At 35.7% G+C, this 25,068-nt stretch overlaps 1 protein-coding gene across 3 annotated transcripts in view; it reads right to left on the reverse strand.

The window, feature by feature from the left end:
- Nucleotides 1–560: 560 nt before the first annotated feature.
- The window catches only part of XPOT (exportin for tRNA), a 30,334-nt gene continuing 5,826 nt past the window's right edge, over nucleotides 561–25,068 (reverse strand). For all 3 annotated transcript variants that reach the window (XM_054203440.1, XM_054203430.1, XM_054203421.1), the window contains exons 3-25: nucleotides 23,942–24,024; nucleotides 23,353–23,409; nucleotides 21,097–21,166; nucleotides 19,709–19,927; nucleotides 18,964–19,148; nucleotides 18,430–18,598; nucleotides 16,868–17,104; nucleotides 16,501–16,539; nucleotides 13,462–13,524; nucleotides 12,372–12,496; nucleotides 11,381–11,525; nucleotides 11,105–11,224; nucleotides 10,831–10,925; nucleotides 9,956–10,025; nucleotides 9,278–9,516; nucleotides 8,497–8,782; nucleotides 6,452–6,641; nucleotides 5,029–5,145; nucleotides 4,828–4,943; nucleotides 4,270–4,317; nucleotides 2,690–2,761; nucleotides 1,509–1,565; nucleotides 561–1,017 (exon numbers count right to left, since the gene is read on the reverse strand). In XM_054203440.1, coding sequence (XP_054059415.1) covers nucleotides 991–1,017; nucleotides 1,509–1,565; nucleotides 2,690–2,761; nucleotides 4,270–4,317; nucleotides 4,828–4,943; nucleotides 5,029–5,145; nucleotides 6,452–6,641; nucleotides 8,497–8,782; nucleotides 9,278–9,516; nucleotides 9,956–10,025; nucleotides 10,831–10,925; nucleotides 11,105–11,224; nucleotides 11,381–11,525; nucleotides 12,372–12,496; nucleotides 13,462–13,524; nucleotides 16,501–16,539; nucleotides 16,868–17,104; nucleotides 18,430–18,598; nucleotides 18,964–19,148; nucleotides 19,709–19,927; nucleotides 21,097–21,166; nucleotides 23,353–23,409; nucleotides 23,942–24,024 — 2,829 coding nt within the window. In that variant the 3' untranslated portion in view covers nucleotides 561–990. The remainder of the gene's footprint in view (nucleotides 1,018–1,508; nucleotides 1,566–2,689; nucleotides 2,762–4,269; nucleotides 4,318–4,827; nucleotides 4,944–5,028; nucleotides 5,146–6,451; nucleotides 6,642–8,496; nucleotides 8,783–9,277; nucleotides 9,517–9,955; nucleotides 10,026–10,830; nucleotides 10,926–11,104; nucleotides 11,225–11,380; nucleotides 11,526–12,371; nucleotides 12,497–13,461; nucleotides 13,525–16,500; nucleotides 16,540–16,867; nucleotides 17,105–18,429; nucleotides 18,599–18,963; nucleotides 19,149–19,708; nucleotides 19,928–21,096; nucleotides 21,167–23,352; nucleotides 23,410–23,941; nucleotides 24,025–25,068) is intronic.

Below are 25,068 nucleotides of genomic sequence, written 5' to 3' on the forward strand. Positions count from 1 at the left end.
CGCAGCCCCCTTGAGCTGAAGAAAGTATTAAATCCTGTGCACAGGAAGACTCCCAGCTTCCTCCTGCCCCTATGAAGTAGCTATGAATACTGTAACATCATAGAATAATAATAATAATAAAAACAAAAACAACCAAGAAAGAAACAAACCGACCAACTGATACATTTTGGGACAGAGGTAACAACGCTGTACTAGAATTTTTTTATAGATGATTGACCTTACTGAAATATTGCAGTGAATGTAATTCATTCTTTCTGACAGCATCTTCCACATGCAAGACTGCAATACGATTTATTATCCAAGCATCAGAAAAAGTGCCAGGTTCTACTCAAAAAAGCCAGAAGGTTAAAGAATGCTGTAGCTTCTAAACACTCGACCAAAATGATTCATAGAGACTTAACATTTCACTGGATAAAATTTTATTTTATTTTTTTTTATAAAAAAGATAGAACCAGATACTACTTTTAAATGAAATCATTTATTAAACCAATCTGTTTTATAGGAGGTATATATATATTTTATCATTAAGACAACTTCAATGAAATGACTATCTACAAGAATGACTTTGATTGTTTTATTTTCATGTCACCATACATGAACAAATGAATTTTATGTCTTATGAAAACATTTTACTCAGTATCAAAAATGTACACATTTTAATAACCATTGCTATGGTCTGAAGGGATTTTTACATTTAATTTCAAAAATAAGTGTCATTTCATTGCTGTACGTGTTACAGCTTAAATCATCCTATACATAATAAAAGTTTGTGTAGGTATACAGATAATTTTTCATGTTGTCACATACCTTCATGTTTGAGACACAAGTGAGGGATTTGCATTTCTCTTTTTTGCGAAAGGCTAAAATATGTACTGATGTAAGCACAAAGCAACAAAAACAGTTTGAATGGCACAAGAGTTAGCGTTTTTATAAATTAACAACCAGAATTCTGGATTATGGAAACAGGTACATGAGATTCCAGTATTTTCCTTAGGGCTTCGCTCTCTGGAAGAATACCTGTTAAAATTTTATTAAAAAAACACTTTAAGAAAAAGGAAATATAAGACATGGAATAGTTGAGGTGCAAGATAATCAATTTGACAGAGCTCTTTTTCTTGTTTAATAAACAGGTTAACACACTAGGTTCAGGGATGTGACTTGTGCTATTCAATTACACTCACACCCTCAAAACTGAAACATTCTGACACGTTCTTTACAATTACACCTTCACATTATTCTATTTCAACTATTAAACATAACCCACAAGAATTTCAAGCTATTGAGGACATGGCAAGGTGCTTAGAATAAGTGACAATTCTACAGCTGTAGGTTTGTTGTTGTTTGCTCCTTCTTTCCAAATAACTGCTTTTACTACTTGGAGATTCCCTATAACTAAATACTATTAAATAATTCAATATTTCAATTTTATTTCGGGTCACTACCATTACTGAATTGTGTGGCAAAGTTCAAATGGAATTAAAAGCTATTTAAAGAAAAAAGATCTTTACCTTTAAGTAATTTTTAAAGACTTTAGCATCAGGCTGCTGAAGTGCTTGACAGAATTCCTGTAAGAGAGAATTAAGAAATACTAAATAACTAAATGAAGCAACAAGACAACCTGAGATATCTTAGTAGTGTATAGAATACCTTGCATGTAAAGCCATTGATATTAGTTTGCATTTTCCCTAACATCCAAACAAAGAAAAGCATGCTATGGATAAAAAAATTGTAATAAGCTATGACAGGCCAAGTGCATTCTGGGGTGAAAATATTGTATTTTCAAATATAGGATATCACATTCACTTTTAGCTTAATAGACAGAGACAGGACTATATATGAGGACTGCAATGAAGAAGTTTCTAAACCTTTAATTTTTCCAGTAAGTTTTGATGGCTTTGAAATGAATACTTCAGGCAAACTTTTATGCTGAAGAAGTATTATGTACACACTAAGTGAGTTTAGAATAGAGCAGAAAATGTTTGTGACTTGAAAAAGTTGTAATCTTAGGTCAGAAAAACATTGGGGCACCAGCAAGAGATACTTACATATATTTAATGCCACTTAAAAATTCTACAGTTTAAGTCTTATAATGAGTATAATTGCCTTCTAATGTAGCAAACTTGATTACTATAGTATCCAAATTAGTTGAAATTAAAATTGTCAGTGTTCACCTAACAATTTCTTCATGGCAATGCTTAGCATATGGCTAGCAACACCTAATGTCGAGACAATGGTCAGGTGTAAAGTTTCACTTTTGAGAACCCTCTTACACTGCTCCAAAATAAGCACACAAAACTCCCATGTTTAATGTGACAGTAGAACCAGTGCTGTGGCCTAAATTTCTGTACTCATGAATACAGCCTTTATCATCACACTTTCTGTATGTTCAACATTATTCATTTTACTTCCGAGTTATTACTCTAGGTATTCTGATACTTTTTCCTCAGGTTAAAATTTGAATTAAAGTAGGAAGATGGCTTAGACACTCACATGCACTGGACTCTCTTTTGCAAGGTACTCTTGCAGTAACTTTACTCCTTACACCAAATTAATCCTATTCTGATATGCAATATCAGAGTAAGCTTTATTGACGGATGGTAGGAGATTAACTTTGTCAGTATTCATTTTGTTCCCCTTTAACATTTATGATCGTTAAGAGTTGTCAAAATGTTCTTTTAGGAATTCCTACCTGGATTATCTCAGGAGCTACTTGCAAAGAAGGCAAATACTCTTGCTGAAGATACTGAATGCACTCAGGACCCTAAAGAAAAGCAGTACACAATTTGTACAATTATATTTTCATACATACAGGAAGTCCTATACATGTATAGTACAGAAAGGTTTGAAAACAGGTGGTCTACATGACTATTTTACAGAGAAGTTATGCATATCAAATACCAAATGTTCATGTTATTCTCAGGTGTTAACAAATAGAAAGATTTTTCAACCTTGGCATTAAGGATTCTACTGCAATTTGGTATCTTTTGTTACATAGCAGAAGAATGCACTGAAGATTGCACTGAAATAAGAATTAACAATACAGCCAGTCAGTTTGTGACAAGTCAACTGTAAAGTCAGTTAAGTAAGAAGGAGGCCCAAATTTCACTATCTGACATATGGAAGAAAAAAGTTAATAAATTTGGCAATTAGTATCTGCCAACTGCTTTACCATACTACTCCCATTGTGAAATTCAGTAGCCAAGTACCCGTGAACATAGTGTTTCTCTTCTTGTAACATTGACTATGTAATTTGTGGCGAACTAAACAGTAATAAAATGGAACTTCGAAGCCTTTGAGAGATGCAGGCAGGTCTGTTCTGGTTAATCCATTAGTTTTTGTTTTCTTTATCTGCATTTATCAGATACCTCTCATCACAAGAGGGATTACTGAACACTGGCAGTATACGGACACGACCCAATACATCTACCAGGAGAAAGCAAATCAACTTTATTAATTCAGGCATAAGTTACCCTAGAACTAGAACACAGTATACAGTTCACAGGAGGGGAAGAGAAGATTGCGAATTATTTTTCTATATTTATATTGGTAATATTAAGAAACAGTATTTGTAATAGGAAATTATTTCCTTTACCAAAGGCTTGATTTCTTACAGATTTATCTTTTCATTGCTTTTGGGGAAAAAGGAACAAACTTGGAAGTTCTCCTCAATTAAAACGCCATCTCTTCTCTGCCGGTTTATAACTTCTTACAATTTTTGTGCAGTTGTGACTTTTACTTGCATTTGGCAGAAAAGGTAGCCAGCTGGTTAAAGGGTATAGCAGGAAACAGTAACGCAAAGACAGAAACTGTTTCACTTTCCATTAAAAATGGAAATATGCAATAGTGTTTTAGTCATCAGACAATGCAAAATTCATTTTTTTCCATAAATGTTTTTCAATCTAATCTCCTACATGTTGAAAGATACCTTTGTTTTCAGAGAAGTACTCTATAGTACATCTGTAATTGCTCTTTTATGTCAGTTTAAGTATTACATTGAAAAGTGAAAGAATGCCAATTGATCGATTAAACACAGTAACAATCAAGTGAGCAGATTGTTCTCCTTAATGAAGAGTCAATATTTTACGGTAATTTTTCAAGAGGTAGAACGACTGAATCCTGTATCCCTACACAGCATTGTAGTAATTCTATTATTTTATATTAGGGTACAGTAGTAATTCACCCTAGTAAGTACCTAATTTTTAGAAATTGATTAAAGCACTAGAAAGAAACCTGCAGGAGTTATTACCAGCAAAGTATTATGAAGCTTACCCTTTTGAGATGAATTGTTTTTAACGTCACTGCACATTCTGATAAAGCCTGCAATATAATACATAACATTAGACTGTTTGATTAGTCTATTGCTTCAGTATTTAAAGGCAAAGAACCTAATGAGGCCCAAAACAAGGCCTAGTTTATGCCGTTATTCCCTCATTTTACCCTCTCACAATGATAACAGCCTCAACCTTGCAATTTTTATTCCAGTCTAACCAGAAAAATTTCTGTCACGGCTGAACCCAAAAATGAACTAAAGAAAAGCCACCTGCGTGTGTTCACTTTCAGTGAACATTAGTTAGTAAGTAATATAGGTCAATGTTAAATACTCAGATCCGCAATTCTCTAGCTTGATTTTGAGTATAGGCAAACTACAGAATACACTACCACAATATTCAATAATTAATCACCTCTATACCTCAATAAAAAACCCATAAGAGATTTTATTTGTGAGATTATGATCTTTGATACCACATGGCCATTGTAGGTTTCTTAGCTTGAATCTGCTCCAAAAGAATGAAAGGGGAAAAAAAAAAAAAGGTCCATAATACACACCAATACTGTCTGGGCATCTGCTAAGTCAAACGTTTGCTTCAAAGGTGCTAAGAAACATGCAGGAACAATGTGCTTGTAGACGAAGTCTGCAAAACCTACTGGTCCATCTTTACCTCCTGAAAAGAAAAATAACATTCCGTGTTCTATGGTTGCTTCATGGTTAGTAGCAGGTGCAAAGGAATTATGGAAAGAGTGTCTTACCCCAAAGCTCCACCAACTTAGAAAGAATAATAAAACAAGTCTTCTGTGCAATAGGATCTGGGTAATCCACTGCTCCTTGAATGACAGTGAACAACACACGCTCCACATTCTCTGCACCTTAAACACATTAAAGTGAGCTTGTCATTTCAACTTGCAGCCTAAAATCTTTCTGTACTCTTACACTGTTTTATATAAATACTGACCTGGAAGACATGCTTCAACTTCAAAATAGCTCTTTTTTGCACAAATCTCAAATATTTTTGGGAAGTTTCCCCTACGATGCAAGACAACTCTTATTTAGGTTATAATAGTTTGGGGTTTTTTTTTGTTTGGTTGGTTTTTTAAAGTTTGGAGATTTTAATTGCTCTTTTGGCCTTTAATACACACAAAGGTGAGGGGGTTATTTTGACCTGCTTACAAATACAAGTTTTCTCCTCTCTACCCAAACCTGGTAGAGTTAATTAAAACTCAGCAGTACTGAGGTAGTTCGCTTATCTTCCAATATATGGAAAGATATTTTTATCACACTTTTCTGTGCTGCATCTATGCTTATTATATTATCAAACAGAACCCTTTACAAATTTCTTGGTCCATCACAACTACCAAAGTGCCTCTTTCAAGAGAGCTCTCACTACTACTTAATGCCACACTTCCCTTTCCCACAGGGATTACCATCATTTGGATGGAGGAAAGGAAGTCTGAGCTCCACCTATCAGATGACTCACTTTAAAGCTTCTCAAGTCCCTAGCCATTTTGATGGTGATGGAATACAAACTGAGATAATTACTTAAAGAATCAAGCAACTGGACATTCAACTTCAAATTCCTGCTATGAAAAGCACCAATTTGCACTTGGCCACTAAGGGTGAGAAAAACCTGGTAACTAAATATATAAATCATATGATGCCTTCTATCATAGATAAGATGAGGCGATAGTAATAAAGTTACAGAAATACTGATGTGTCCTTCAGAAAATGAACACCACTATGAATACTGGCAGCTGTGAGTGGTCTTGCCCAACAGTTTGACCATTGCTAGATATTGATATATCTATTATTATATATAATATCTATATTGTTAGATGTTAGATATTTGATATACGATCTCTGATTCGCCAATCAAATACAATGACGCATGAGGATGTATTATAAACCATTCTTCACCATTCTTCTTCTTATAGACCCAGTGATCACATAAGCTGAGAAGATCAACAGGAAGAATATGCCTGTTATAGCTGGATTTCACAAACACAAATTCTTGTGCAACAGGTAAGCAATAGGCAAGTTGAATATTGTATTTACATTAGTCCATTAACTATTAACATTGTTAATAGTACTTGACAGGAATTAGGCTAATGATTTTAGTGGACAAAACTTAGATGATAGTAACCATAGTACTGTTCTTTGAGAAACTGAACTACTTGCCTTGATTAGCTATGACTTCACTCATTCCACTGCCAGTTACTGTCTGCAGAAAAGCAAAGTAACTCCTCCTTAACATTTGTTTTTCTAAAGCAGCAGACTGGTCATTTTCTTCTGCTGGAAGGAGCAACACCTCAAAAATAGCATGAAGGAGTGGCATAAACATCTGTTGCAGGAAAGGTGAAACCTGTGTCTGTGGAGGTTAGAAGAGGGTATCAACTCAGTTACAGAAATTGAACATTTTGAAATTAAAACTTAAGGGCTTGTTACAATTCTCAGCTTTGATTCACCTTTAAAATTAGTATTTTCACATACCAACTACTTTAACAAAGTCAGCCACATCAGGGTCACCATGAACATTACTGCATCTTGAGTTACACGCCACCTATTGCAAGTCTTTTGCACAAAAAAATCCCTCGTCCTATTTAGTCTCATTCTGAGTAGATACAGAAGCCTTTTCAGGATTTCCTGTCCTTCTGTTCAGACAGACACTATTTCAAGTTCCCTGAAATATCAAGGGGAGGCTACCATAAAGTCACTGTAGTTGCAGAAAATGCATCTCTAAGATGCTGAAACTGACAGCGGGCTGCCTTTCGTAGTACTTGTCTTTAAAGACTGCTTAAACAAAAAAGTTTCACTGAGCTGAAATACTACTGGCATTACAGAATAAACTTGTCATTTATGTCCTACTTGCAGTGAGAAATATGAAATGTGTAAGGACGCTAAATTAGTTGAACACTTACGAATTGAAAAACTGAGATGTGTGCTACTCAGTGACACCCTAGAGTTCCGTAAAGAGGCAACTCAGATGTTAATTTCTTAATGCTTTAACGAGGTTTTATCTTTAATCTTCTCTTTATTGTACCTGGAAGGTATTTAAGCTGAGACTGTTGAAGGTAGGATCTTTGTTTTAACATATTGTAGTAAGAATGGTACAGTACCATACAAAGCTAAACATCACATCTGAACATGGTATTTGTCCAGTCTTGCTCCTGTGACTGTTTTTTTTTGGTTTTTTTTAACCTTCACCTTAGACTATTTTTAATTATCTACTGTTATCCTGAATTACTTTTAAGCATAACTTCCAAAAAGGACTAGAGTAATAAGAGCCTTCCTCCCTAATCTCTGAAATACTTGAGTTTTCAAAATTCCTTCTCTCTGCTCAGCAGATGGGATATTCCAGAGGTCCACATGCTAGATTCACACCTTCACTTCTAGTAATTTTACTTTTGCATTCTGCTGAAAGACTTATTTAAGCCTATTTAAAGGGCTTCTTAACCTTCTCATACAGCAACGAATTTCCCATCCCATTCACAAGGGCGCAATATTCTTGTGGCAGCTCCAGGGAATGAACCACAAGTAACAGGTTAGTAACTTCACAGATTTCATTGACCTTGCATTTGAACTGTTTGAAACTAGGAAGCTCTCAAAGGCTACACTTCAAGAATCTTTGCTAGATAATCAGTTGATGGTCCTACTCCTACTTAATACATATCTCATGCCTCCATTTCAAAACCTCTGTATTTTTCAATGTATTTTGAATAACAATGCATTAAGCCTCAGCATATGTTTTTATGCAACACCACTGCATCAAGATCTTGTAAATCAACATTCTTCCCTAGACACGCACCTGGTATTTCTGTATCTCTGTATCTCCTGGAAATCTCATTATAAAAAATGAGAAAATTCACTTTGGAGCTTGCATAGTTTATAATATTAGCTTTACACTTCGATAGGGGGCATGAAGTTAATTGTGTCAATACAAGAACAATTTTGTGCTACAAGTAGTATTTTAAAATAATAAATATTAATTATTAATTTTAAAACAACAAAATTCTGAGAGTAATCAAAGAAAAACACTCATTTAACCACTGAGAGTCCAGCAATATACGACTGTGGTTGAAGACTGTGTTTTCCAGTAGCAGCTTTAGAAATATATTTATTTATTAATTGTGAGATAAAGGTTCTGACACAGCTATTTTTTGGGAACCAGAAAAGAGGAGATATCAGCAACACTTTGATCCTGAAAAGCTTATGCAATATCCTACCTTAAACTTAGCTGTTATTTGGTTTATAAGAGGAATGAATTCTTGAAGATCTTTTGCTTCACAATCTTTAAGCATGTGTTCAGAGGCCGAAGGAATGAACGGAAGGACTTCCTCCTCTAGGCAAATAATCATGCGGTGAAGGAAAGTGCGGACACCACTTCGCAGAACTTCCTTTTGTAATGGACAACTGAGAGCTGGCAAAAATGTTTGTAAGCAGTCCAGATAAACCTCTGAGCAGCCACATTGTTTTACAGTTTGCTTATTGCTGAAAGCCTTGCTGGTTCGGCTGTAAAAGCAATACATCGTTTTACATAAGCTCACGTTCCAATACAATGAAGAAGCAATAACACTGAGAACAACATATACTTTAAAACCCATGCACTAAACTAGAATTTAATGAAATGGGAGCCAAACACTGGCAGTAATGAACAGAATTATTTGATATGAAGTAGCTACACTTTGTCGGTTTTTGGAAAATTAAATTCTAACAGTTTACAAACCACTTATGATTAGAATAGCTCCACACAATTCTCTGAGAAAGGGAATAGATGCTGGTTCATTATAAAACTTGCTCAATATTCTCTGCATCTACATCCATAGCAGCCTTTTCTAAGGGGACTTAACTTATTCTTCTGGGCTACGGTAAGAAATTCTACAACCAGTGATGATTTTCTAGGTCAATAAAGCACAGGTAGAAACTCAGCCCCTCCTCCCAATAAATCCTTTATATTTCCCCTTTTACTCAAACCAGAAACACACAGGGTCACTGTGCTGTACCTACCTAGCAAACCCAACTGCATGATTGAGGCAGTCAGCCAGTGCCATCTGTCTGTCCTCATCTTGTGCCATCATCAGTTTTTCTAACAATACTTTGAACTTCTCCATCAGCGGAGTCAACAAATTCCTCATTAGAGCCTGTTTTCTTTCTGCAGAGTATTCACTGTTAACTATTAATACTCCAGCTGTTTCATAAATGAAAAGTTGATCATCACTGCTTAAGAGAGCCTGGTAACCATTTTCCTAAAATGGAAGATAACAGGCGTAATTTACTAAGTGTCCTTTATCAAAGTTGTCTTCTCAAAGTTTAAAGATACTACGCTTTCTTTAATCATGCCTAAGTAATCTCAATAGTACATTTACAATAGTTTTATTTTTTTCCTACTTATGTAGAAGTGTTAAGTAAACATAGTTGAAGGAACAACTATTTTTATACAATTTAGACAGATAGCCTTCTATATATATGCCCATCTCTAGCCAATGGTCCCAGAAATCCATATAAACAAGATTATTAAAGTTAGGTACAAATGGAAGCATGCAAGTGATCTCACACCAGAAAAGCAAGACAAATTTTTTGTGTTTAAATGTTTGTGTACTAAACTTACACTTCAGCAAGTACTCAGGCACACGGATGAGTAAGTGCAAGCCTTATTTATTACAAAAACCTGCTGCAAATACTCACAGGAGGAGAAAGTTCCAGCAGGTCTTGTATTCTATTCAGAACATCTTCAATAAAGGGATTCATTTGCTTACTGAAGGCAAACATAAGTACATAACACTATTTAGTGTGCAGTTTTACAGATTTCCTGGTATTTTATTTAGGCTGTAAAGCTAGACACTGAACTACCTTCTCAATAGAGAACTCCCCTTTAAGTATCAAAGCGCTGTTTGGAGAAAAACCTGGCTTATGGATATGGTGCTTGTTGTAGGCTAAATAGATACATGGCATATTGGGAAATAAACATATTTCTTTCCCTCATTATTTTTTTTTTTTTGAAGCATGCATAAATAGCCTCACTCATCTGAGTGAAATATTTTCATTAATACTTGAAAAACGGATCCTTCTGAAATCTGAACAAACTTGGAGCTTCTCCTGCCTCTACATTAAATACATGCCTGTGAAGTAAGACCAACAGCACAGGACTGTCTGAAGGGCTCTAACACACCAAGTAAACTTCATCAGTATAAATTCTGTAAATATTCAGAATTTGGTCAGGCACAGGGAAGAGTTACTCTTGGGAGTCTCCAGATCCACTCACTCTCAGCTCTGCTGACTGAGGAAAAGCAGTGCAGACATTTATATTGTTGATCAGTTTTAACAGCTAGTCAAAATAAGCTAAGGACATGTATTCGAGTTCTTCGTCCAGTGACAAATTTTTCCACTGCTACCTTAGTATTGCACGATAGGACAATCTTACTAAAAGCACTGTATTGATATATTACTTCATTGCAGTCCATTCGAAGCCCAGCCTGTTTCAGTGACAACTGTGACATACAGAAGGGCTATGTATGGTAAATTCAGTGCAATCTGGATACATTTGTAACAGCTTTACTCACTTAAGAGACTTGACAAATCTGGAGAAGAGGTAAGCTGTTCGACTTCGTACTTTGGGACTTGTATGGCGAAGACCACGGTGATCTAAAAATGCCATCTGCAATCAAGAAAATATCTCAGCCTTAGAATCCCTGAACAAGGAGGGGAAGAGCTAATCATCCAATGATTTATGAAACCCGGTTTCTTTAGTGACCTTCAGAAAATAAGGAAGTTTCTTAAGCCTAGAGAACTTATCTAGTCTTATCTAGTTGAAAATGCAATTGAGATGAAACTTACTAGAACAGTTGGAATGTGCTGAGGTTCAACAGCAAAGAATTTTTCATATCTGACCACTGTTTCAAAGAACTCCAGGGTCACTGATGTATGTTGATAGGCACTAACACCAGAAGTCACCAGCTACAAATAAAAGCATTAGCAAGTCAGTACTTTATCCATTTATAACATCAAACTACAATGTAGGTGACATGCTCGTATTTGAGATGAGCCGTTTGAACTGAAGTGTTCCAGTCTTTATTAGCATTTTTAAATAGCTCCCACAACACACATGCTTACTGTTCTCATCATGTCTTGCAAAGCCGTAGCTTTTGTAACATCACCAGAGAAGTGAGCACCATGAGATACAGGAAGAGCCTCAGCCAACATATACAGCAGCCTTATGGCTACTTCTACTTCCATAAATCGCGTAGTCTGCCAATTCCTAGAGAAAGAACATGAAGATCATGTCAGTCTGTAGTAGCTTATGTAACAAACATAGTTCTACCGTGTTAGTATTTTCTTTTGAGCCTTCTTCAGACACATAGCATAGAAAGAGCAGTATTTCTGGATGCTTCTGGAAGACTTTATCCACAAATGCAGCACCCCTCCATCAGAGGGCTACCAATATGCTTTTACCAGTTTCAACCTGAAAGCTACAGACTTCTTGAACAGGCTTCTTGAAGTGCTTACTTCGGTATAAACCCACATACTATGCCATGTGGGGACAAGCCATCAACTTCACTAGACAGCAAGGTACAAGGAAGCCACCGACAATACTAGATTCCTATTTGTATACACACAACTGTCCTCCTAGTCAGGCAACTAGTAATAGTGTTTCTTTATTTACATGCATAGTTTCCAGGACTGGTTCTGCTCTTCTTGTAAAAAATACTTCACTTTATTTTCTTTTCCCTATTGAACCTTCGTTTTCTGATAGAAGTAATACATAAAATTATTTGCCACATCTCATAAGCATTTCCTTGAGGTGTAAAGTGAACACCTGCCCAAATGGCTGTTGCTGTGTAGGTAAATGACAAAGAGACACCTCCAGGGAAAAAAAATAAAATCAGCTGCCATTTAAGGTTACAAAAAGAAAGTTTTTCCTTTTTAAGCAGCTGAGTAAGAGATTATACAAATTCATGTTTATCATGAAGTTGTAACAAGCTCATTCTATCAATTGGCTTCACCTTGCTACATCACACTTACGTTCATTACAAACTCTGATAGTTACAAAAGGCAAAAAAAGCTAAAGGCATCATGAAAACAAGTTAAAAAACCTCCAACTTACTGCAGTGTAGTGTTAAAAACTCTGCGGACAGACGCTAACAGTAACTCGGGTGAGACCTGAGCAAGTCTGTCCAGCAACAGTTTCAACTGTTTTCTGTACTCCACAAACATTGCTTCATCTTCACCCTACAAAACAGTCACATGTCAGTGAAGACCCTCTTTTCATCTTTAAATTAATCTACAGTCGTTTTAGACAGTTATACCTAAAATGAAAACATGTACATACAAGAACAGTATAATACACTCAGAGAATTCAATAATGCAACATAACTGCAGGCTCCTATTTTGGCTGGTTGCAATGCGTTGAGATCCACTGCATTCAGTCCAGAAACATTAAAAAAAGGCTTTCCAAACTGAAAACTAGCCAGAAGTACAAGAAAAAGTGCTCTTGGCAAAGCCTTATTGACCCAATTCTTGAAAATTGACTCACTCCTCAAAGATGTTCTTTCTCAGCATCTAGCTTAGTTTTAAAGTTAAACTAACAGAAACATTTATGACAGACTGCATACAGTTAACTTTTTTAAGACTATAGCTCTCCAAACAGCCTGAAGCGAAAGTAAGTCTAACATATTCGATCATTATTGCTGGCTGACAGATGTAAACATGGGAGGAAAGTGAAATCAAAGACCCTCTGCCTCCTTTAGCTTATTTTTGCAGATGTTTGACCATCTAAAGTAGGTCAAGCAGCATCTCTTCAAGAGTTTCATTACACCATATCTCTCAAATCTTTTTGCAAGACAGAAGTGATGTGCAGAAACACGCAAACTCTCACTGAACAAGCCTGCTCAACAGCTATGTTTATCTAACAGCACAGCTGTACTTGCCTAGGAATAGTTTTGCACAAACGCAGCCAGAAATATTCTGTTAACTGAACTGACTTGGATATCCCTTTACTATGTTGTTTTGCCCTATGCAGATATGCCCAGAGGTTAAAACAGCTTTCCACAAAGGAAAAAAACTTCTGCTTACAGACCTTTGCTTCCTACCTTCAAATCCTCTGTCTATGAAAAATAGAGATTTTAAAAGTGTAAGCAAATTTTACTACACATAATTTAAGTTGCATTTGCCTGTTTATTCATATAACACAATACCTCATTTTCAAAATTATATTCTTCATCATATGTCAACTTCTTCATAACAGCCAACATGATTGCCTAAGATAAAAAACAGAACTGTAAGCATAGAAGCAGACAACTAGTAAGAAGCAACAGTTAAAATCTTATGGTAAAAGGAACATTAAAGCAAGTGTTAAATATTTTCAATATTTTAAATCCCATTTCAATTATTATTTTCAGAGGTTTAGCAGAAGTAACAGTCCAAATTAAAAAAGATGGATTATATCCAAACAATACACAGATGCCATACACAGAACAGATGATACAGAGCTCTCAGTCTTTCACAGTTTTATCTAGCTTTGTTCCCTGCTTGTAATCTGTGCTCATTCGTTCACATTGAAAACAACAATTAAGATGACTAAACTAGGCAGAGGAAGCTAAACAGGTTGTCCAAGATCCTATTTTAAAGGGGCAGGTCATCTTAGCCATAACATTAACTTCTCTAATTGCTCAACATCCTTGAAGGGTTTTTTTGGGGACAGGTTAACAAGCTGAATTGGTTCAGCCAAGAATCTAAGAGTCAGAGCCAGAAGCAGCAAACAGCAGTAAGAAATGCAAAACCTTCCCTTTTCAGCAGCAGCAAACTGTTACATCGGTTAAAGCACTAATGTGCAATTTCACCTCAGTAAGGACTGTTGTTAAGTCCTAAAACAGGACTAAAGACTTGATCTCGTCTCTACTGAAGTCTCAAACTCTAAATGTATCACTTTGATCTTACTAAGCATTTACTAGTTCGGGTTTTTAAAACTCTGATTTAATGTTTAAAGTACATGGAGTACTCAAATCCATTCATGCTTTCTAGGATGGGTAGTAATTGGACAGACATACAGTTCGCTAAAACAAGTGTTTAAAAATCTACTATATTTTAATTTTCACTTTGTTTTAGCAGTTTGTTCTGGGGAACCTACAAAAACATGTATTAAATCTAAATATTCCAGAAAGCTATTCTGAATAAATAAAACTGAATCAGAGGCAGACCATTTTTATGTCTATGACAACAATAGAGTGTTAGAAGTCCAAGAGAGTATCAAGTAGTAACAAGTAATGAGGCAGGACATATCCATATACTTATTACAAGAAACAGGTTCACTGAATGTTGGAGATCAGCATTACACAGCAGCTAATCCCTATACATACTACAACGTAAAAAAAAAAACCCAAAAACCAAACTTGTGCTTTTTTTTTCCCCACCATGTTGATTAAATACAGTACCCAACGGCTTTTATTATAACTATAGCAAATGAAAGTGCTGACTGTATCAGCAAGAACTTGATTAGCATTTTGCGATTCTCTTCCAGTACTGGAGGTTCTGAATGCGAACATCCATAAAATACAGACAAATAATAAACATGGGAACAAGGTAAATTAAAAAAAAAAAAAAAACAACAAAAACCAACAAAACACTTGACAAACGAATCACAATGACATTTTTTATTTTAAGTGAAAAACCTGAAGTTAACACCAAAATGGACCAATGAATTAAACTTAGGTTACTGAGGTGAAATTCTTGGTGATCTTGCAGAAATAGACACTTGTGATACTTTGAGGAAGAACATGGTCAAATAGCAAGAGTGTGATCGGGCTTTCTAATTGACACCAATTGTCAGGATCATCTGTGAGAAGCCTCTGCTTCTAAGAAGTGATATTGAAATAACTGCAAAACATTAGTGTGATATGCTTGTAGCCAGAAATGCTTAGAAACGTCTGTCATTTTAAGAATTGTGATTCTGCTGATGAGAAAAAACTTTGGGACTTCAAAGCCACAATAAACAAGATCCCCTTTTTTCCTGTTCAAATGATGACTGAGTTGAAAGGGAGAACTACTTATGTGCAAAACTTTAACGGAAAGCTTTAAATTGTGTGCTTAGCAGCATAAGACAGGCAACAAGAAGATTTAGACTACTTCCAAATACTTCCTTATCATGAGTTGGATGAAAGAAGAAAGATTGGTATGACTGCTTGTCCATTTAACACAAATCCTCAAGAAGTGCTCAGTAAAATTAAGAAATAATTATAACACAAAGTTCTTCAGTACGAAAGCAAGTTTACCAAAGCAATAGATTTCAGGACAGTCACACATTCAAATGTTAAATGTCCTAACTGCACTGCAGTAGTAATTTGGTTTGATACAGTTCTAAGAACAAAAGAGACATAGTAACAAAAATTAAAAGATTCAGTGATGTTATCAAACTTTTTTTATTGTATTACCTCATCCAATTTAAACAGGCATTAGGCAAAACTAGACTAAGATAATCTAGATCACAGTTATACAAATTCAACTTTTCGTGTTAGAACAGGTACAGAATTCAGTTTTCTCTGTAACGGAAAAGGATTCACAGCTGTCAGCTGTATGAACTTACAAAATACCCGCACCAATCTAACCAGTTCAACATCTAAGTTAGTACATCCACATTGGTGCAGAAGGGTGACAGGGAAAAGAAATTACAAAAGGACTGTGCTGAAAAAAAGTTTACTACCTCCAAAACTGGACATAAACCTTATTTATTAAACTTAATATTTTATATATAAACTTAAGTATATGTATAAACTTCAGCATATAAACCTAATCTTAAACTGAAGCTTAATGTATAGTTTAATGTAATGCTTAACATATAACTGCTCATTATAAGTACAACTGCTATATTTGAATTGCAGCTTCAGGAAAAAACCTCTTCTTCTATCTTGATTTAAGAACATTCTACCAACTGTACAGACAGTATAGGAGTTTACCAACATATGCTTAAAGGTTGCTTGGGAAGACCAGCTCTAAAATAGCTTTCATTTTCATACACAATTCAATATAGGTTTACTATTTAAAGAAACATCTGTAGTTACTTAGCAGAAGATGGAACATACTGTCCTTACTTTTAAGCCTGCCATTTTAATTATTGTCACATGTACATTTTAAGGTATATAAATAAAACATGACTTGTTTCAGCAAAATGAAAAATTCAGACCGAATAGGTCCTTGAAAAAAAAAAAAAAAACAAACTCTGGTAAAAAGAAAATACTTACCTCTACATTAGCTTTTTGTTGGTCTGAAAGCGCAGAAAGCTGTAAAATAAATTCCAAGTGTTATTTTTTGTATAGTAACTCCTTTATTACTCTCTAACAGGAAAAGACAGGTTTGCTTTTTTAACAGCCATATGAGCTGCAAGCCTTCTTTCCACTTAATGCAAGATCTAACCCAATTCCTTCAGATTTCTAAACAACACTATAGAAATAGCATGACCACAGCCATTAAAGATACTGAATGCTCATTAGTCAAATAACATATTTTGCAAGTCAGCTTGCACATAGTATAAGATTCATATATTTCCACAAAAATCAAACTAAATCATATGTCAAAAAGTGATATTAAATTGAAGCCAAACATATTTACTTGTTTCAAGATGTGAAGGTAGTCATAACAAAAGCCAATGATATTAGATGAGATGTCGTCATCTTCATGAATTAGCAGTTGCAACATTAGGGACACCTTTGCTTCAATAGCTTGCAGAGTGTCTTGAGCACTCTTCATATCACCATTTTTTATCAGTTTAGTCCAACTAGCTATCAATGCTTGCCCCATCCCATTGACCAGCTTAGAAAATCTGGCCAGAAAATCCACATCATCTTCCTGCAAGAAAAAAAATCCAATTAAAAACACTAGCAGAGCTCAGGTTTAAAGGGCACGAGCTTACAGACTGTACTATCCATGTCTGTTATGTAGAAGAAGTAAAGCCAGTATTTGTCTCCTAGATGGAAAGTACAATTGTCTGGTTCGTTTTGCCTGGGGAATGGAGAGAGAAAAATTAAAGCAATGCCACATTTGGCTGTCCTCCATTATACAACAGTAGCTTGCTTCATCTCTTCAGATTAGTTTGTTTCTCTTTTTACTTTACAGCAAGAAGCAGGTTCAAAATAAAAGCAGAAGCGCATACCTACCATAAATTTTAGGCTGTATAAGAGGAAAATCTTTTTATGGGAAAACTTCAAAGAATTAACAGCTGTGGCTCACTTCAGAAATACTGATAACGAGTAACTTTCAGTACTGCCTGTAAGAGTGAGTTAATATTAAGTATTCATGGCTTGCTTTTGCAGAAATACATTGATCAGAATTGAGAAATACCCCTAGACTAGTCACCCCAAACAGATGCTTTGCTCCCTGCCGTAACTGTACAAAACCGGAAGAACAAGTCCTGCCTCAGGGAGGCTGAGGTAAGATTTTTAGAAAAACACATGAATTGATGAATGCACATTTTCTGCATTCTAGCAGGAATACAAATTTGACAAAGGCTTCAAAATTAAGAGATAAGTGCCTCGCAATCCAAGGACTACAGCTTCATAAGGGCTGGTTCCTCTTTCTCCATGGCAGGTAGCAAACAGCTGTTCCTTAAACACTGCAACTGCCAGGGAATGTGTGTTTGGTTAGTAGGTATATTTTTCCAGCTTATCGATAAGAATTTCAAGGCTCCTGTCTAATGGTGGAGACATACAGAACAACATATGTGCCCTTAAGAAAGCTCTTCCCCCTACCTAATTATGCACAGCTGATTTAATGTCTCACTCTAAAAAAACCCCTCTACCTTGGCTGCAACACCTATTACTGAATCACACAGAAGAGAATATTAAAGGCAAAGAAACACAGAAGCAGCATGAACAGTAAGCAAAACATGCTCTAGGGGAGGAACAGAGGAATTACATAATGCCTCGCTTCTGAAACGAAAAAACTCACGCTGAGGACAAACGAAATGCAGTGTGTTTTAAATTAATAAGCAATATTAATAACCACCTGTTAATTTAAGTATGAGAAATGTTTAAGAACCATTTAGCTTTGATGCAGAAGCACAACTAATTCTCCTTAATCTGCGGACTTAGTTTTATAGGGTTCTGTTCATTTGCTTATTTAAGAACTGTCGGAAACCTATGTCTCATTCCTATTGTAAAAAGCAATATACAAACCTGATCAATACTGAAGAGACCCGCAGACTGCAATACTTGACATAAAGATTCAACCAATTTTGTTTTATCAATTGGGTCCATTCCCTTATTTACAATTTCAAACAAACAATCACAGGCTTCTTCCCGGAGAACTTCCACAGACATGTGACCTAGCAGCATGTTTATAAACCTTCAAAAAGAAAAAAGGTTATTTTTTATATGTACACAGTAGCATCTTACAGAAGCTTTATATTATTTGTGTACATATTTACAATGGTTTATTTTTATAAAACAGTTTTGAAGTCTGTTGTACTGACTAAACTCAACATTGTATACACTATAAGGAAAATCCAGCAAGCTGTAGTGTCTACTTTGATCATTATATCAGCTGGGCTTGCAAAGTCCATCACTTTATTAAAAACTCCAAACCTCCGAAGATTTGTATATAATTAAAAGTCCCTTTTCAGAGAGGAGTTTTAATTCTGTTTCATAGAAATACAGTCAGCACACTATCAAGGTTATTTTTGCAAAGATATTCCATCAAAACTCCCTTACCTTTCATTGGCTATCAGGCTCAAATCTATCCAGGATACATAAGCTCCAACTACTTCAAGGCACTGGCATGTCAACTCTGAGTTATTATATTGATAGTTTTGCAAGATTTGGTACCACGATTCCACCAAACTTGGAATGCACTGTTCCCTCATAGTATCTTTTAATAAGGTGTTCCTACGAGCCTCCTATCAATACAGAAAAAGGATAAATCAGTCAAATTAGTAGCATTTTTGTATCCACTACCAGACACCACTTCTCCTAACAAGATAAATAACTCATATCAGAAACCCCAAAAGAGGACATTTTTATTTCTTGCAAGAAATAAAACCAAAATACCCTAGTTTTCCGTCTTTTTTTCCTACCACTGTGTCCAAATGCTAAAGGAATGCAGACAAAGGGGAAAGAAGTCCTCTAGATCATTAAAAGGATTTTTGATATTAGGACTCCTTAAAACAGGCACTAGAAGAAATTAATATTTTTAAAATGAGTCAGTCTAACATTAAATTGGCTAACTCAGCCCATTAGTTTTTGTTTGCTAGCTCTCCAAGCAAAAAACACATTAACTGAAAAGTATGAAATCATAAAAAACATTAACCAACATATGGCTTTTGGATCTAAACCACCTAATGTCTCTAAGGCAGAGTTGCCATATGAAAAAAAACAACTTCTCTACAAGTCTTCTGCTCTAATTAGAGAGAACATTTTTGAAATTTAAAACAAACGTTAATGCAAAATAATAACTTGCCTCTGATGTATGAACAACATCGCGGTCTACCAGCTCAGCATCAACAGCCATCAGGATTCTGAGGTACATATCCACGCCTCGTGGATTAAGGTCAACTACTGATAGAATATCAAAAAAAAACTTGGGCCATTTTGTGAGATATTCGGTAACAAAAAGCAATGCAAAGACTTGCGCTGCTTTGTTGCGAATAAAAGTCTTCTCAGGCTGGGGATTCAGCATCTGTTAGAAACAAGATATTTTATTTGTATATTCTTACTAAATTAGAGAAGAATCATATATGCTTGTTGATCTCTCTATAGTGATTAATGTACTACCTCTCTTCCTGAATGAGATCAATAAAAGCCTTACCTTTCCAAGGATTTAAAAAAAAAATTACTTAAATTGTATTAAACAGGGAAAACATTCTCTCTGGTCAATAGTCCTAAGCCTTTCATTCTGTACTAAGACATTAAGTGTACTATTCACAGACTAAAAGCTATTTGTTGGTTTGGTGAAAGGAGTAAAGAAGAACTTCCAGAAAACAAGCTATAGTCATCTTATAGCTAGCTTGTGCCTAAACTAGATGTTAGCTTTAAGAACAGTACAGGAAGTTTCTAAATCTAAGCTCATCAGGGGCAAAAAAGAAAAATAACAATCTGTCACTACCAATCTCAATCTCTCTACTTCCCCTTTTCCATAACTCCTCCTAAAAGGAACAAATTGCCACAAAGAAAAATTAGAAGCAATTTAATCCATTTCACAAGGATCTGTTCTTTTTCAAATTGTGTTATGTTCCATTTCCTGTTAAGCTTTCTACAAACAAAGCAACAATGTTAATTTCCAGTGCAGAAGTGGAATGATAACTAGGTAATGGCTGGTATAGGCAAAGACTTGTACCAGCCCACTTGGATGGCTCTGCTGATTGCAAACTCTTGGGTCCAACTGATACTACGTGTTCAGTTACAGTAACTAATTCCACAAGAAAGAGTAGCCAATACTCTGCCATAGTATTAACAGGAGTGATGCTGTTCATTCATAAACATCTGCTGGTATTCTAAGTAGACAGGAGTCAGCCAAGAGGGTCTCAAACACAGAATTACTGCTCCTCCTCCAGACACTCAGGAACATCAGGAATCTGGATTATACCTCTCTAAAGTGAAGCTTTTCATACTCCTTATTTCACACACAACTGATTAAGCCACAGCCATCATATTTAGTAGTAAGTTCAAGTACAGACTTCTTCACAACATCCGATTTAAAGAACTTCTAATAAAGATTAGCATGTTAAAAGCTTTTAACCATCAGATACTGTATATCTTCAGAAAGCCATATTTAAACTCAAACAACAGATTAAATATTTAGCACACACTCAATGCTTTACGTTAGCCTACTACATAAGACGTATTTACCTGTGCTTGCAGCCATGTTACGAGTGTTTCCCTAATTAGCTGCTGCTGGACTTCAGTGAGTTCAGAGTATCTGAAACAAAGCATAATGAGACGAAAATACAACTGCCTTATGACAAGCACAACATTTAGTAAGGCAAAACTCTTTTAATATTGCGCATAATACTGCACATTAATGTAAATCAAAGGTTCCTAGAAAAGGAATTTACACAGATATTTGCATGTTAAAATTTTGACTCAAAGACATAAGGAAAAACATTTTGCCCATCTCAATAGATTACATTTTGAGGCACTACTGCCTCCTGTATTGGAGTTTGCAGGAAGACTGCTCTACCAGGGACAGGACTTATGACCCTGCGAAAAATACACATTTGACCATAAGCCATGGGGAGAAGGAAGCGGCATCTGTATACGCTCAAATTTGTTTACTACGCATTGAAGACTGTCAATAGTGAGGACAAGGAAGTCCTTCACTGATCTGACTTACAGTACATTTATTATCAGACATATGTCAAAACAAAAAAAAGGCAAACAAGTAATTCCGCTTTACATCATACATACAGTCTTGGCAAAATTTGACATTATAACCAGCCTACCTCAAATACTACCCACACGACACATTTCTTCCCAGGACTAGCTCAGCCAAGAACACTCTCCTTGCAATATCTAGCTATAGCTTTGGTACTGCCCCTAACGGGAATAACTGCTGAGTGTGGCTCCAGTGTTCCTGGCACAAGTAACTATTCATTAAGGAGACAAAAAAAGCAACCCCACTGAAAACGCTCAAAGAAAATAAGAAGCAGGAAAACTAGAGAAAACATACTGCAGGAAGCAGAAGACAGGAGTGGAACAGGCAGTGGAAGGTGTACAACAAGGTAAAATCAGGTAAATAAAAATCACAGAAAGTTAAGTCTTTTATTTTTGCTCTGATACATAATTGTGAAAATCAGTCACAAAATACACCTTATTCCTATCTAAAGCCTGACACACATGTTTAGTGTATTGGAACCAGTTACGGTGATATTCCAAAAAACAGACACCTCTGCCATGGCATTCAAGTTCTGACCAAAGAAGCCTGAAGCGTGGAAAAAAAAAATACAATTCCATGCAATTATTTCAAAGTATTTTTTCCTAAACTTCTGATTCTACAAAAACATCACACAGTGAAAAGACTACTTTCTCTTAACGTCTCTGCCATGGTTATTGAATGAATAGGGCTTTGTCTGAAGTCCAGGAGCCTGTACTAAGCAAGGCTGCTGCTTGCAGGTCTCTCTTCTGCAAAAATCAGTGAGAGTACAGAATAAGGCTTGAATCTACAGAAAGGAAGGACTAAGTTTCAAGCAATTCTTGGTAATTGGGTCTGGTTTGAATGACACAGGACTGATTTCTCTTTCAGTAATTTTACTTTTCAGTAAGGTTTCTTCTAATGCTAGGGAAAATTGCATTTTTAGCAGACTCTAGTGTCTGAATGTGTGAAAATATTTACCTTATAGCCAGCTATGGTATGCGAGTTTCAAGGTCTCTGTGTTTTCAAGCCTTCCAAGTGCAGGGACGAGGAGGAGCAAGACCTGGGCACTTGACCCAAGCTGGCCAACAGGATTATTTCATGTCACAAATGTCACATTCAACCTAAACTAGAAAGCTTGCTGAGGAGCTTTCTCTTCCTTGATGGTGGCAGTCCTGAGCACTTCTTGCCCTGGTGCTGGACTCCTGAGCCCTTCCCTTCCTCCCAAAGCCATAGCACTTGCAGTGTCCAACATTTGCTGTCCACTGCTGGGAGTGCACAGCTTCCTGCTGCTATAATTGGTTGAGTATAATCCTCGTATATTTTATATTGGTATTGGGATCAATATTTGTTCTTTGGTATTATTAATGTTAATTCTTTAGTCTTATTCTATTTCAACCCTCAGGTTTCCTGATTACTTCCTGATTCCCCTTCCTGGGTGGAGAGGGGTCATCAGGTGATAAGAATAATTGCCTAAATAACAATAAATTGTTGTGGGTTCTTCAAACCATAACAGTCTGTGTTGGGCCACACACAGGTGTTAGACTAGCTAAGTAGAGCATGCTGCTCAAAACCCAACTACTCCTCTCCCAGCAAAGGTGAATAAACACAAGGAAGTCCTCTGTACTAGATTAAAGCCACCTCATCAACCACATTGAGATGAGAGATAGCATTTAAAGGTTTTTTTGCAAGCAGAGTAAAAAGGGAAAATTAAATATATATATATATGGCCAGGGTCAAGAAAGATTACTCACTTGAACTTAATTTGATGTTCCAGAACTTGAAAGCAAAAGAACTTGATGTGATCATCACTAAAAAAAAAAAAAAAATGCTGTTACTGGTGGAAACATGGTATGCTTCTCTGGGAAGAAAAAAATTCCTCAAATATTACAACTAGGTGGTGATCCCTTTGACAAATCAAGAATTATTGTGCACCACAGAAAAATGCTACTGCTATTACTTCAAAGCAAAAATAACAAATACACGAGCAGTTCATTTGGTAAAAATGAGAAACTCTTAAACTAGTATTTATATTTGCTATTATAATCCTTTTTTTTTTTCCTATAGCCAGCAATTTGCTATGCTTTGATTTCAGTACTGAACATACAAAACCACAATGCTTGTTGCATCCTGCCTTTATAAAAGTCTGTCAGGCTTCAAGAATATGTTTGGGGTCCATTAGCACACTAAGCACAAGTTGTACACGGTATCTTAAAAAGCAAAGCTACAGACAACCTGAGATATAGATTAAGAAGGGACATTCCACATGCCATATAGTTTACATGCATTTTTTATCTTATTATCTAAAAATTGTAGCAATCAATGTATTTTGGTAAAGATTACCTGTATATACTCTGAGCTAACGCTTCTGCACAGACTTGCCAAGCATCCTGAGATATCTTCAGCTGCTCAAAGTAGGCTAGTGCCTGCAACCATCCAAGTAAGTTTCATTGAAAAAAAACCCAAACAAACCACACATCAAGACAACTCATTCACATTTAGACTCACATTTAAACAGCTCTCCTTCAAAAAAAACCAAACAGTATTTGGATACATCCAAGTATTTATACGGCTCCCTAATTACCATAGCACAAGAATGTTTCTTTAAGTGTTAATATCGTTAAGTACCCATTTCCACTTTACATTTAATATAAAGATTTTTGTTACTTGAAAATAGAAGTCATAGAATCAGAAATGTTGAGGTTAGAACGGACCTCTGGAAACAGAGTCAACTAGAAGAAGTTGCTCAGGGCCTTTCCGCTTAGGTGGAAGTTCATAGCCAAGTTAAAATTCCTTCCACACGTTCTAAAGAGAAAGTGATCTAGATTTTTCACTGAGAACAACTCGCTATTTTTGTTGCGCCACTCTGGCTGTATTCCACACCTCAAGAAACATTCAAACACTGATCACCTGACAACTGTCAGTTTATGAATCTATTACAAGACTGGAAAAAACCTACTAATTTTTTTTTCCTTTTAAATCAAGTTGCTTATCAGAATTTCTAAGTAGCTTTTGACAACAGTTAACTTGATCTAATTGCTTTAAGATTTAGTGTGGCCTATTATACAAAACAGTAAAGTAACTTTTGAAAGAGAGATTAGATTAACAACACATTTCAATTCTATGAACGCATGCATTTCAATAAGGTTTTTTCTGGCTTTTGGGTTTGATTTTGGTTTTTGCATTAGTTCATAATTGTTTCTATTCACCAAAGTAATTTTCCAAAGTATTTATTCAGCGAGTTGAAAAGTCCTTAAAACAAGAATTCACTTCCTATAGGTTGTACTGGTAATTTTCTTATACTGAACAGTCTTACTAGAAATTGTTTGATACTTCCTTCATCTTTTACAGCTTACACGATTAGAGAAAAGGTAAGTCACTTTTTACTATAAAAATATTTCAAAATTAGGCAGACTACATAGGTCAATAAATCTATAAGGTCAAATTTTACAGTGATATTCCATTAACAG

This window comes from Rissa tridactyla, chromosome 1 (assembly GCF_028500815.1).
Source record: "Rissa tridactyla isolate bRisTri1 chromosome 1, bRisTri1.patW.cur.20221130, whole genome shotgun sequence".
Classification (NCBI taxonomy): domain Eukaryota; kingdom Metazoa; phylum Chordata; class Aves; order Charadriiformes; family Laridae; genus Rissa; species Rissa tridactyla.